This window comes from Amphibalanus amphitrite, unplaced genomic scaffold (genome assembly GCF_019059575.1).
Source record: "Amphibalanus amphitrite isolate SeventyFive unplaced genomic scaffold, NRLGWU_Aamphi_draft 000885F_arrow, whole genome shotgun sequence".
NCBI lineage: Eukaryota > Metazoa > Arthropoda > Thecostraca > Balanomorpha > Balanidae > Amphibalanus > Amphibalanus amphitrite.
The window spans coordinates 248,779-263,646 of NW_024882379.1; the positions used below are offsets into that span (position 1 = coordinate 248,779).

At 46.1% G+C, this 14,868-nt stretch overlaps 1 protein-coding gene across 1 annotated transcript in view; it reads left to right on the forward strand.

Annotated features, from left to right (window-relative positions):
* LOC122367643 (fibroblast growth factor receptor 2-like) overlaps window positions 1–14,868 on the forward strand; it is a 52,912-nt gene that overhangs the window by 30,091 nt on the left and 7,953 nt on the right. The window contains exons 10-15 of the mRNA XM_043340954.1: window positions 727–922; window positions 7,117–7,292; window positions 7,757–7,903; window positions 8,424–8,566; window positions 8,961–9,154; window positions 9,565–9,705. Coding sequence (XP_043196889.1) covers window positions 727–922; window positions 7,117–7,292; window positions 7,757–7,903; window positions 8,424–8,566; window positions 8,961–9,154; window positions 9,565–9,705 — 997 coding nt within the window. The remainder of the gene's footprint in view (window positions 1–726; window positions 923–7,116; window positions 7,293–7,756; window positions 7,904–8,423; window positions 8,567–8,960; window positions 9,155–9,564; window positions 9,706–14,868) is intronic.

The following is a 14,868-nucleotide window of genomic DNA, read 5'->3' on the forward strand; positions in this document are numbered from 1 at the left end:
TGGTTGAAGTAGGTATTCATTCTTAGCTGTATAAGAGACAAGGGTGATTCTTAACTTCATTAGTCTCAATCAAACACAAAGGTTGGGATAAAATGGGACGGATTTCGAAACACTTGGCGATCAGATGCTTAAGTTATAATTCTGCCGTATATCACCCTTACCTATTTGCATCGTCTTTTTCGGTTAGTTTTGGTGGTCAGGAATGGTATGTTCTTTTATTATCAGCCAGCGTAGCGTTACGCCTTTATTGCGAAAGTGATATAGGTTTTCACTTGTTTTTTTTTCATCCTAGATTTTTTGGTCATCATCGTCACACCCAACCAAAATCCAATTTTAGAACACTGCTCTGCCTGTGTGTCCATACACCAGCGATTCTGGAGTCACCACTATATGTTTTTTATCACCGTATATTTACCAACATTTTTCCTTCATTCACCCATTCATTCAGTAACTGAGTCAGGTGTACTCACAACAGCCATTCTTCCTTGTTCCTAACTCGTTCACTTATATCTTCATAAGTTGGCCTGATCTCAGGCAGTTCTTGCAAAATTGGCAGGGAACTCGGATTTGTTTTTCAATATAAAAACACAATTCTAACGAATAGTGTTTTAACTATTGACAACAAACCTTCGGTTACCACATCTCACCACCACAACTATGACATGCTCCCACCTGCGATTATACACGCGCCTGACGCCGACTGTCCCCTCCCGTCCCCCTCCACAGAGCCTCCACGGTACAGCCAGGTAAATTGGCTGATTGTCAGCGTCACCGGCCTGCTACTGGGGCTGCTGACCTGCGCCGTATGCACCACCTGCTTGGTGCGACAGCTACGGCGGTTGAAGACGCTGCCTCGACAACGCGTGGTGGTCGAAGACAGTCCCGACTCACTGCAGCCACGGGTGCGGATTGAGCGCCAAAGGTGAGTTCCGGGGAGAGCTGGGAGGTGGGTGCAAGAAGAGGATCGGCCGAGAGCCGAGTTTGTTGCCAAAAATATGAAAAGTACTTAGTAGTGCACACTGCACAGGGCTTCCACCCTACCGAAAGGACCAGAAGTCAGATAATTGGCCAGATTATTGTGTGACGGATAACCCGCGCCCGGCTGGGGTCCTGGATTTCCACGCCCTGCTGGGGGGGGGGGGTGTTTGAACACCCCCCCCCCCTTCTAACTCGGCTCCTGGGCCATGTAGCGATACGCGGAAGGCGGCGTTCGAAAGAGCGACAAAAATATTGACGAAAACACTTCGGTCACTTTCATGGTCAGGTCAAAGGTCATGTCACCAGAGGTCACTGAAGGCAAAATGTCGCCGATTTTCAGGTCGAATGTGGACAATTTCTAAGGAGCGAACGCATAACTCGGGAACCAATAGAGCTACAGCGCCGCGGAAAAGCGCATTCGATAATCGTTTTAACCCTCGCCCGCACATGCCATTTTCCCATCCTAGAACGCACATGGAGGGGGGGGGGGTTGCCACCCCCCTCGCGCCATTTCGTTCCTGTTGGAGATAGAGCTTAGCGGTAAAGACCAAAAAGATTCTTTGGGAAGAGACGAATCCAATGATACCCAGTTTTACCTTCTCAGGTCAGTCATTGACCTTCCAGGTCAGGTCAAACTAAAAAATGTTGCTGTTTTGGGTCACCGTTGGATATCAAGTGTGCTGCTTATCAAATACCGATGACGATGCTGTTTTCTGGTGCCAAGCCAGCTAGAACCTCTTTGTCACACTACCCGACCAGAATTTTGCTGCTGAGGTCATTTCAGGTCAAGTTAGGTCAAGGTCAATTATATGTGTTTGTATGTCTGTGTGTGTCTGTGTGTATACTGATGTGTGCACCGATTGTTTTTGGGTCCATATTACACGAAATCATGATCTGAGAAGCTTTTACCAAAAATGCAGTCAAAAAACTTCAAAAAAAGTAAATTCAGCTTGCCTAAAACGCAATTATCTTAGATGACCTAGGTTGACCTTGACCCTGACCTTGACCCCTGTACATCGTCGAACAACATGTTCCATGATAGGTGGGAGGTAAGACTGGCAAAAAAGGCCGAAATCAGGGTGTCAAAAGCTCATAAGGCCCATGGCAAACGCAATATGTTGAGAATTGGCCATTTGGGTCATGACATGACCTGACAAACAAGGTCATATCTCCGAAACCAAAAATCACAGAAACTTGAAATTTTCAGTGGACATCAAGAAAGGATAGAGGAGCAGCTATACGAAAAATCAGCCTTCTAGCTCTAAAAATGTTGAGTGCAGAAGAGAAAGACTACCTGGGGGGGGGGGGTGGCAACCACCCCCCCCCCCCCATGTGCGGGCGAGGGTTAATGCTCTTTCAGACTATTTTATCAGATTTGACCTAGCGTCAACGGTTTTGCCTGCAGGGGGCAAAAATTGCCAAAATAGTCGATTTTTCGGAAACATATTTTCTGCAATAACTTTTGACATAAGCCATGCACGAGCTTTCTTTTACCGGCATCGTGTTCCTCTCGTCAAGACGCATCGAATGAACTATAATTTGATATTGAAAGGTCAACTTGGAAATTTGACCTCAGGCCAAGGTCATGACCTGACCCGAAAGGTTCATGCTGCATATCAGTCGATCCGTATCGCCGAGCTGAACACATCCAATGCGTTTTCATCGCACGAGTGTTTATAACTGCTTCGCCCAAAAGAGACGCCTTTCAATTTCCTCCCATTGATTAACCCGCGCGGGGCTGGGGTCTCCAGCCGAACGCGCGGGGCTGGGGGGGGGGTAAATTTTACCCCCCCCCCCCTGTTATCTCCCGAACTAACGGTCCGATTTGGAAAATTCAAACGCCAATCGAAAGCTCTCATCACGAACTACTGAAAACATGTACTTAATTTAAAGTTTGAGGTCAAGGTCAAGGTCAGGTCAAGGGTACAAATTGCAAGTTTCTACAGTATCGGCCTTGCACCGTAGTTGCCGAAGAATGGAGTCATGGACTGAGACTGATCGCCCAAAACGTGTTCTTAGGCTACCAAGACAATATTCTTTGCATACAATATCATTCAGAGGTCAAGGTCAAGGTCAGGTCAGGTCAGGTCAGGTCACCAAAAAACAAAATATAGAAAAGGGCATGTGCGACACATGTTTTATGGGTCATTTTACTCATAGAATTCAATAGGATAGGCACACTCAATAAGTGATATGGACCACCTCTGGATGAATTTCAGGTCGAGGTCAGGTCAAGGTCAGGTCAAGTGAGGTCAAATTTTGAAGTTGGTTGTTAAGGCCTAAAAGGGTGTCTATCTGATGCAGTTTTTCACGGCGAATCGAATGGTGCTATTTTTGTTTCCGTACGAGGTCTAGAACTTCCAAAAAAGTCATTTTTCAAAAAATTTGTGTGTCGTGACGTCATAAAATTTTGAATAACTCCCACATTTTTGAACCGATTCTTCTAAAATTTGGTATGTAGGTGCACATAGACCACTTCTCTGACATATATTCCGGTTTTTTGATAGACTCAAAATTTTGGATTTTATAATGATTTTCCCAAAAAAATCAGTTTTTTGAAAAAAAATTAGGCCAAAATCCAAAATTTTCAAAAAAGCGAGATAGCCATTTGATAGACAAAGTAAAATTACGTATAACCTTTTTTGTTACGTCTTGATTCCTTTAAAAATGAAGATGTTAGCGGCGTTTGAACTTTTGCCGTTTTTGAGGCGAAAATGACGAACATGACGTCACTAAAACGTCAATTTCTCAAAAATTTTCCGACGGATTTCGCTCAAATTGTCAGGGAACGTGTCAAATTGATGTAAGAAAAGGTACTGAAAGTTTGGCGGCGCTGCGCGCCGCCGTTTTTGAGATATCGCAAAAATTCGCGAGGGGGGGGTAAAATTTACCCCCCCCCCCAGCCCCGCGCGGGTTAATAATGCGGATGTCGCAAAATTGACCCGACCTTAGGTCACCGATACCAAAATTCCGAGATAAATATTTTGTACATATTGCTGCTCATATCAATCGCGTAAAGTTTCAAGGCAATCGGTCACTCGGTGTAGCTAGGGCAGACATTGAAGCTATTTATGAGGTGAGATCACTTCAAGTGACCTGACCTTGAATGGCCTTGTTATGAAATTTTCACAACACGTAAAATTGATGCGTAATAAGGTGTGCCGAAAACGTCGGCGCTCCAAACTGCCGTTTTTCAGATATTGGCTTAAAACCACGGGGGGGGGGGTGTTCAAACACCCCCTCCCCCGGCAGGGCGCGGGTTAATGAGAGTCAAGGGTTTTGATCATCTGCTAGCCCCAATCTTTTAGTAACGTCGCTCTTTGAAATAGTTAGGTAGTTGGATAGCCAGGGGTCGGTTGAAAAAGGTATGTCAGTTAGGCGCTAGTTGAGTGTTTGAGTGCTTAGGCGGTTAGTTGTCGAAACGCTACCGACATATCAAGTGGTAGCATTAACTCTAAACCCTCACACCGTTTAAAATTTTGATGGACCAGGGAGTTACGGGTCACGGTCCTGTCTGAAATAGAATTTGAATGACTCACAAAGAGGCTGCCTAGTGCCCGTAGCCTATAGCCTGGGTCGAAATGCTGCCGTTTTGAACACTCCACGCGCTCTTTTTTTATGAAGTCTGAATAAATCGATTGCTGTGGTACATCGTCATATAGCTAGCTCGTTTTCTTTTTGTTGTTGCTAAGTACTGTGATTTTCGTGCCAAAGTTTTGGACGTGCTAGGTAGCTTTCCGTAAGTTTTGCGCCTCAGCCTCCGTAGTCTCGACGGCCCGTCTGTGGCTGGAAAATACACACTTTGGGCTGGCTGTTCCGGCTTGCGGTCGGTGATGCAATGGCAGAGTGACGCCGGCTGTGGTGACCGTGCCTTTAGGTTGTAGCCGGATAGAAAAAGGGCCCGTGAACCGGTTCTGATTTCGTCTCTGTGTGTGATGATTTGGGCGCAGTTTGTATGTGATTCAGAATCTTCCGGTAAAACGTGGTTCACTCGCTGGAGCAATATGTCAGGGTCGAGCAGCAGTGCACATGGTTTGCATAATTGAGCTGCAGTGCACGCTAGTTGCATAATTTTAGTTTCCGGCCTCCATGGGCTGTTGATTAGCCCTATTTTACCTGGTTTCGGGCTGTAATGTAGGGCAACCATGACTGCCGAATCAAATGTGGTCTTTAACCCTGGCCCTGGCAGGGCATTTTTCATTCGACCCGCCCTCCCCCCCCCCCCCTCCCTCGCGATTTGCTCCTATGGCACATAGAAACACCAAATTCGGAAGGTAGGTGGCCCTCTCGGAATTCTCGCCCAAATGCAAATTTGGTTGCTCTAGCCTCTAGGTCGACATTTAGGGGGGTTTGGGGGTATAGAAGTAAAACTATCGCTAAAACAGGTCAAACGTTTTTCGCTTACCTATAACTTTTGATCTTAACCCGCGCCGGGCCGGGAGGGGTGTTTGAACACCCCCCCCCCCCTGCGGTTTTTCGCAGATATCTCAAAAACGGCGGCGCGGAGCGCAGCCATTTTTGGCACACCTGTTTGTGCATCTTTACCGCACCTGTTGTGAAAATTTCAGACCCAGGTCGCCTTAGGTCAGGTCACCAGGTCACGCCAAGTGACCTCACCTCAGAAAAAAAATAAGAATGCTCGTCATAGCTACACCGACTGATTGATTGCCTTGAAACTTTCAGCGATTGAGTAGAGCAACATTATCTATGAAATGTATATCTCGGAATTTTGATGTCGGTGACCTAAGGTCAGGTCAGTTTTGAGGCCTCTCCATTATAAGTCAATGGGAGAAAATTGAAAAGCGTCTGTTTTGCACGAACGCTATTCTAGACACTCTCAAACATCGAGATGTAGGGAAAATTGACACACTGAACCGGAAAATGGCAACTGTTACCCCTCGTTATGTCCCCGAGGTCATCTCAGGTCACGCACATAATATAACAGTTTTTCGCTAATAACTTCTGATAGAGGCGTGCTAGGGCGCTGAAAACACCTTAGATGTGTTCAGCTCGACGTTGCGGATCGACTGATATGCAACATGACCTTTTCCGGTCAGGTCATGACCTTGACCTGAGGTCAAATTTTCAAGTTGACCTTTCAAGGTCAAATTATAATTTATTCGCCGCCCCAGAAGGCCCATAGGAGACGGGCAAACCGCCTCCTCAGGTGGGACAGGTCGTTCTTTACCAACGCCATCTATGATCATTATGATGAACTTAGCCTTGTTGCGTTTCCTCGCTGAGAGTAAAAACAAAAAGACCGACACGGGTTTTAATTAAAGGTGGAATATCATAGGCGAGGAACCAATATAACAGCCCCATATTTCTAGCCATTAATGAAAAAGTGTGAATAAAAATGCGTTTTACATGTAAGCTGTCATACTAAGCAGTAAGTAACGTTTCATCAAACGGAACTATATCGCACTGTACGGAATGTGCTGCAAACATAAAACACATATGCACTTGCATGATAAACTTCTGGAACGCCGGCTGGCTACAGAGTGCAGTTCTCGACCAGACACTCACCCATTCGTCGGAGGCCGGCTGCCGAGGCGCCCTCGTTTTAATCTCCAGACACGTCTGTAGCGGTGTATAGTCGCGAACCGGTGCGATGGAGAGATCTGCTCGCTAAATGACCAGATGGTGGCGATACGCTGTGGTACTGTCATGTTTTGGGCACCGGCTAGTTTTGCCGTGCTTGAGCATTTGCCATGGTGACTTAGAGCCTACTCAACACTGATATCTAGATCTGCTCTGTTCGTGTCGTAGCGTATAGGCATTCGTCTCGGAATGTATTGCTCTTCTCTCACCTCACTCACTCAGCCACTCACTCACTCAGTCACTCACTCAGTCACTCAGTCACTCATTCACTCACTCACTCACTCACTCTCTCACTCTCTCACTCACTCTTTCACTCTCACTCTCTCACTCTCTCTCCAAAGTTTCCCATAACACTGTCCCTGTGCTGGCTTTATATCTCTCGCCCCTTCCCGTTTTTCTTCTTCGCTTAGCTCTCACTTATCTCCTTGGCTCGTTACCGCATTACTTCTTCCTCTCATGACGTTAACATTCCTTCCCCGCTCATTAACTCTTCCCCTCCCCGCATTATCAACTGACCTGACCTGACCCCTCCCTAAGCCCGGGCTGTAAGCCGCTGGTCGCCCTCCTACCAGACGACCCCACCTGGGAGCTCGACCGGAAGCGACTGGAACTCGACACCCCGCTGGGCGAGGGATGCTTCGGGCGGGTTCTCCGCGGCAGGCTCAGCCAGCCTGACGGCAGCTCTGACCTGGTCGCAGTGAAGATGCTGAAAGGTATGCTTTGTGTTGGGTGTGTGGGACATTGTTTTAGTAAACCTGTCTGGCATGGGTAGTGTAGCGTTTCTTCATACTTTTGGGCTTTGAAATTGGGAGATTATTCGAGTTTCCTGGGATGTTATGTTTGTGTAAAATGCATGTAAGAATGTGTAAGAAAGAATGTACAAGTAGCTTTTACAGGAGCAAAACTGGTTTATTTTAAATTGGCATTACCTGCCGAGTTAAGCATTTAAATCGCTCCAGCTCCACAACAGGTGACACAAAAGTTTATTTCGAGTGAAAACGTATAAACGAAGTTCCACTTTAATTACAAATCGTTTGTCGCTTTAACGTGAACCCCGTCATCACAAGCTTTCCTAAATCAATAAACGTAATTTCACCACACGGTGTCAGCAGTGCAGCGCCGATCAGTACGAAATATTTATGAAATATGACAGCCATCTCTCTCCATCCGACCTCAGACGGGTTTTCCGACTCGGACCTTGTCGACTTTGTGTGCGAGATGGAACTCATGAAGAAGATCGGCAGGCACGTAAACATCGTCAACCTCCTGGGCACGTGCACACGCGGTGACACGCCCCTAGTCGTGATCGAGTACGCCCGCTACGGTGAGAGAACGTTCGAGAGGGGGGAAGGAGGCGGATCAATGAGGTGGTGTCAGGTGTGTTGGCCATTTGGTCTGATTTGTGTTGTTTAGTGGAAAGTGAGTGTACGGGTACCGCTCGTGGTTTGCTCGTTCCTTTTGTTGGGAACATGCTCTTTCGTCCGGAAATGGTCCTTGAATAAATATGGGATGCTAGAATATGGTGAATGCATTGAAATGTATGGATCACCGACGGTACTAGGCAGTGGCAGAGAGTAGAGACCGTCGGGTCGGAACGTTAGTGTCCCAATGTGACACTAACCCGCCCTGTCACTGAAACGGTCACCCCCGGAGAGGGTGTAGTCCAATAGAGAACTTGCCCTCATCACCGGCTCTCTGGTGTCGGTGACCGTCAACCTTGACAAGGTAGTGTTATTAGTGCGAGCAGGGATGCAGATTGGCTAGTCCCGAAGGAGGCAAAGTCTAAGTAAGCGCTTGACCTTCTAGGCTCATCGGTGGTGTAACTGTTGTTTGTTGATCGGCAGGAAATCTTCAGACGTACCTGCGTGAGCGTCGCGAGATGCCCAACTATGAGCGGCCGTTCGATGTGGAGGTGCCGACCCTGTACGACCTCACCCAGTTCGGCTTTCAGGCGGCCCGTGGCATGGAGTATCTGGCTGCCAAAAAGGTCAGTTTACAGCCGCGCTCTGTCAAACAATCTCATTAGACAATCTGTAAACAATCTGTCAGTCAGGCGAGGTTGCTTGGTGGGCACTTGGGCACTCCCGATTCACTTAATTTTCCTTAGTTTTTTTTTCTGTTTGTGTTTTTTTTTTCACTCAACTTTTCAGTGTTCCCTAAATGTCACATTATTATTCTCACCGGGTTAAATCTTGTTTATGGTTCTCTGACCTTTGATCATGTGGCCTCAACCCCGTGGCATCTAACCCGTAATGTCTAATCTGTGGCATGCAGCCCATGACATATAACTAACTCATTGGCCCCAGAACCTCTAACCCAGCTACATATGACCCCGTGACCTCCGAATAATGATTTGACCTCGTAACCTGTGACCCCACCAGTGCGTGCACCGTGACCTGGCCGCCCGTAACGTGCTCATCGCTGAGAGCGGTATAGCCAAGATCGCCGACTTTGGTCTGGCGCGAGACGTACGCGACAAAGACTACTACCGAAAGGTGACAGACGGCCGGCTGCCGGTCAAGTGGATGGCCCCTGAGGCGCTCCTGGAGCGGCTCTACACCTCGCAGTCGGACGTGTGAGTGGGGGGGGGGGTCGAATGTGGGAAGGGTTTAGTGTGATAACAGTGATCGAGCCTTTGTGCGATTGTGATTGCTCCTAATCTCATCTGGGCGGTATTTCCCCGAATCTGAATGTTCTGGTGTGATTGCTAGGGCTAGTTTGCCTTTCTGCCGGTTGGGCGTATTTTTCCTGGCCGGTATGGCCAAAGATGTGTTATGTGCAAGATCTCACATCGGTGCAATTACCTTCTGTCCAAACATACTTTGTTTGATAACTGACCAGGCAAGCAGCGTACCGCTCTTCCCTGATGACAGTGTTTATCTTTCCAGCCGGTTAGTAAGTACAATGTGTTGATTCTTTGCCCCTCCCTATGTCTCAGCTGGTAGAGTGTGCCCTTATCTGACCGTCTCCCCGTCTCCGTCCCAGCTGGTCGTTCGGAGTGCTCCTGTGGGAGATCCTCACGATGGGAGCCATCCCGTACGCCGGCGTTCAGAGCGTGCCAGACCTGATCGCCTCGCTGAAGGCCGGCGAGCGACTGGCCCGGCCGACCGGGTGTCCCGAGGAGCTGTGAGTAGGGGCAGGGGAGAGAGGAGAGAGAGAGAGAGAGAGAGAGAGAGAGAGAGAGAGAGAGAGAGAGAGAGAGAGAGAGAGAGAGAGAGAGAGAGAGAGAGAGAGAGAGAGAGAGAGAGAGAGAGAGAGAGAGAGATCGTGATTCACTTTTGGATAAATTTTATGACTTTCGAATTTAAAAGTCTTGAGCCATATTGTCTGGTTTTCGCGAGAAGGGTTGCGAAGTCGATTTTTGTGACTCCAACTCCAACTCCGGCTTCAAAAATAAGGCTCCGAATCTGGACGTTACTCTTTAAGCTCATATCATGATAGGAAAGTTCATGTCGGAATTCTTTTATCGCGTCTGAAACATTACTTTGCTCGTTTCAAGGCCATTCATTGCTAATATACTTTTTAACTAGGTAGCGTTCAGAACTCAGAGGAGATGCTCTCGCAGCGCGGTCTTCTTTTTTCTGAAAACGCTCCTTCAGAACAGGAGCATGGCCTTCGATTCGATAAAATATGATGTGGATGGGTCGACGAGCGCGGTGTCAAGCAAACAGGTGCAGGTCATGCATTTGGACCATGCAGTGCTAACTTCGACTCCTGAGTCGGAGTTGATAAGATTTTGGCGACTCCGACTCCGGGCAGAACTGTCGACTCCGACCGATTCCGACTCCGCAGCTCTGTTCGCGAGTTCGTCATTTTTCACATGATTCATTTTATTCATCCGCATAATCAGCTATGAGCCGACGATACACTCACTATGGCTCATAAATATTCTAATTGGAGAAACAATAATTTTGTGTTTTATAGCTTATTCCACCTGTAAAACCTTTCGAGGGTGAATAATGTAGATGCCTTACTATTTAGCATTTCGAAACATCAGCATTACAGCAACGACAAAGAAGGGAAACACGTTGCAGGGCTTGATAGACGTCATTGCGGTGACCGCGGTGACAAAGCTTCACTCAAGGACGCGTCGGCTCCCAGCCCACTCCCCTATCAGGATAGCTTCCGTAAATGGTGGCAAAGCTCTGCAGACGGTAACATTGAATATAAGTAGGCAGACATCTGCACCGTGATGCAAGCACACGACAGCACTTACACTGGTTTCCGCCCTGCACAGCGCGCACACATAGTAGCCAAATGTCTGCACAGGTGTGCCATGCGCCCACGCTTGGCCCCAGCTACTGTCTGTGATCACTGCTGGCAATGTCATCCGCCTCCATTGTGTGCGGGTGTGGTGCTGACAAAGGGTGGGTCGGAGATGGTGCAGTGTCGAGCGGCAGTGCTGAGCTCTGTCGAGCGGCATTGCAGGACGAAATCGCCGCTCAAGGACACTTTGATTAATGACAGTCTCTAGGAATGTTTCCGTGTATGTGGGATGAGCTCGGCTGCACTGCTAAGATCTGTATCTCAGAGGGCACTGCTGTTGCGACGCATCACATTCATATTCGGTGCTCGAGCCAGGTGCATCGCATCGCCTGGCAGCTTGGACTGATGCCAGCAAGCTGCCTCGGCGATGTTTCGACCACATGAATCATCTCATAATGTACCTCCTATTTTATTATACATTTATTAAATTCGCTCTTTCATAAAGTGTTCTACATAGACCTTATTATATAGACAACTCCGGAAGAAGACTTTAGTGTACAGGGGCTTATGATCGAGAGCTGCGCGTTCGTTGGTAACCATGGTAACGTGTTAGTTAACAGTTCCGCTCATTTGTCGTTGCCAAAGCCATATGCATCCCAGATACATCCTAAGCAGCGGCCATGTCTAATGAGCTGGGTTCTGCGCTATTATTCTGGGATATACATACACGGCCCGGAAAGGATGCTGATTGGGACTGGCGTGCCGCGGCCAGTGCCCCCGCAAGCCCAGCTCATTTAGTGCCGTCTTTGTTCTGACAGCAAGGTACAGAACAGGTTTCACGTGACAGGCCTGGCCAGACCTCATGCATGCGTATTCGGATGGAAATTCCCAGAGATAGCTGCCTGCTGGAAGTTAAAGGGACCATCCCACCTTAACATTAGTTTTGAGTTGAGATAGCCAAGTTTGCGGCCAGGCTCAGAAACCACCATTTATCCTGGTCGCAACCCCCGCAGCTTTATGGTGTTCAAGAAATTTCTTCCCTTTACTTGCAGGGTGGGACCAGCTTAGTCCCTATCTCTTAACCATTAGCGGTTTTTTGATGACGTCAGCAGTCATTTCAACGCCCGCCATTCCTTGAACCCGAGTTTTGCTGACCTTGAGCTCCCTTTTTTATCAACGTGAAATCCGTCGTCGGCGCTGAGAAAGCCTATTGCTTTTCATTTTAATTTGAATATTAGAAGATACCCACCACTGGAACTTGGACTGATATTATACCAAGGCCGAAGATGATCAAGCTGCCTGCTATATCTGGAGCTTGGTGTTCAACTTCAACATGGAATAAAAAACAAAATATCAAAGCAAACTGGATATGGTACTGCAAGTTAAAGTCCAAAGAAATTTGAAGACTGACAATTGACATTAATTCTTTCCCTGCAAGGTTTCCATATGGAGATCACAGTCACACCATGAAGAAATATTTTTGATGTTAACAGTTGAAAGGGGATTTATCTTCCAGTTTAGACGAAAGACGCTGCTGACTGTCTTTGGAAAAGGATGTCGGCATGAGGTGCAATTGTGCTTGTGAAGTGGTTATAACTGGTCTTTTCACAGTATTAAATTGAATGTGCCATTGCAGCCAAGTGTGTTATCATGTAAGGTAAAATCAAAACTACAATGTTGGTTTTACGAGCATTGAGAAGGCTGGTAGGTAACACCTGCCTGTGCTCGTAAATCATGCTGCCAGAGTATTCTAAATTAATTTTATCATACACTTTTGTTGTCCAGAATGGTTGCACTATTGTTTGGTATCATATTATTCCATGTAAATATGGTAGTGTAAAGTCCGACCAACATGTTACCAGATTTGAAGCTGTTACGTTACCTAAGTACCTGTTTTTTACTGGCGTGGTGAATGTCACCTGGATTTTGTTTTGAGGTGCAGACCTAGTAACTCTGACTACATGGGTTTGAAGCTATTATCTATTCTGTTTTTACTGGCCTGGTGAATGGCGACTGATGTTGTCCGTGGACCGTGGATGGCACTGAAACAAATTTTGAGTGTTTTGTACAGTGTTTTAATACAATGCTGAGGGCTGAAAGTTGTCTTGTTTAGAGTGGTGAAAGTTCAGGATATGCCAGCCACCATGGTGGGTCAGAGTTAAATGTGTTGCAGTCAGTTCGGCTTCGGCAAGCACACGGATGGGCATACGCATCGAGACCTGCTCTGCCATACTTTCAGCCAATTTTACCTAGGTAAGTCTTTTCTTTTTTCTGCCAAAAGCTATGACATTGTGAATTTCAGCACTGTGGCCTGTGTGTAGCTTTCAGGAAAGCAATTCTAAATAAAGCTCTGATAAAGTGCAAAATCAGCAATGCAGCCCTCTATTACATTTTCTACAACATCTTACTTGTTCCTTGCATGGAGAGAAAAATGCAATGTTATGAATTCGTTTATTCACATAATTTGACAAGCATGCAGTTACCTGCTACTATCACTGCACAAAACAGAGCAGAAAACATCAGTTGATCAAACACAAGACATAACAGAAGTTTACAACATAGGGCTGCCGAACCTGCTTCCTCCCACCACAGTTGATGCCATTTCCTAGCCTGGCTTGATGTGAGCACTGAATAGCTGCTTTGTCTAATTACAGCTCACTACCATTCAACTTAAACTACTCTCTAGTGAGAGCGTTCAGTGTTCATAGCAGCTCGACAGACGACAGACAACAAACATCTTGACAAACCAACCAGTATTTGATTTGGCTAATGATTTATGTGCTTGTTGTATCATGGCCAAACTACTTTAACAGCAATAATCCCTGTTTCATCTTGATCTTGCTTTTATTTCCATTTGAACTCAGATCTTGAAACAATCATCTGAAGTGATATCAGATACTGGCTTCTGTTTCTCTTGAAAGCAAGTTAAAACAACAATGATAAACTAAGGCAGGAGATGTGAGTTGTGGCAGTAGATTTTTGATCCAACATATGTCAACCTTATATTGCTTGAGACCTCTGTGACAGACAAACAAATATTTATAGTTTTTTGATAGTTTGGATTCTTGGCTTGATTTAGCAGATCAGCTGTGAACCTTGACTTTGAAATCACATAAATGTCATGGTACCCGAACGAATCCTCGCATGACATTTCTTCGTAGCACAATTTTTCGTCCGCATTTCTTCGTCTACAAATCTTCGTCGGTGTATTTATTTGTCCCTCAATGCTTACTCTTGCATATATTTGCGTTGAAGAAGAAATGCGAGCCGATTTTCATATACCCTGGTGCGAGACAAAGTAATGCGATAGGTACGAATAAATGCCCTGACGAAGATTTGCAGACAAAGAATTGCGATACGAAGAAATGCCATAAGAATTGTCCTGGAATCCTTTATTGGCCATCATATATTGACCTTGATAAGATAAACGCATCATTCGCGCAATATTTGTCGCACTTTGATACCAAACTATTGCTTCCAAATGCCGACGTAAAGAAAACCTTTATGTGACGTCATAGAAACAGCGGATTTCCCTAAAAGTAAACAAAAATAAAAGTCTTATATCTCGAAAACGGGTGAATATTTTCCGGTAAAATTTGGTAGATGTTCATTTTCGCTCTTTGTGATTCACGCTACATCACTTTTATGCCAATTCATTAACTTTTTTGAAGGTGGGAGGGTCCCTTTAATCTCGAGCGGATCGCGGAAATCACTCGACATGACAAACGTTTTTGGTGTGACTCTAATCCTTGTCTAAAATAAATTCAATAGATTTATTATACATTGTTACGCTGATAGCAACTGGACAATAATCAGCTGCTTCTAGAATGGTCATATGGTGCGGGTAATTGGAATGGTTTCAAGTATCGGGAAAAGTAGCCCCGCTGTGTTTTTAATTCTTCAATCGGTTATCTTTATTGATATATTTCCTATCCTGCGTATGCCTATATTATATAGTTCGTTTTTTTTTCAAAAGGACTTCTGGCTCCAGGCAAGATTCTTATAGATAAGGTTGGGATGCTAGTCACGTGATCCTTTTTCCTGCCTTTCCCAACCCTCCTCACGATTTTCATAAGCCTTGAT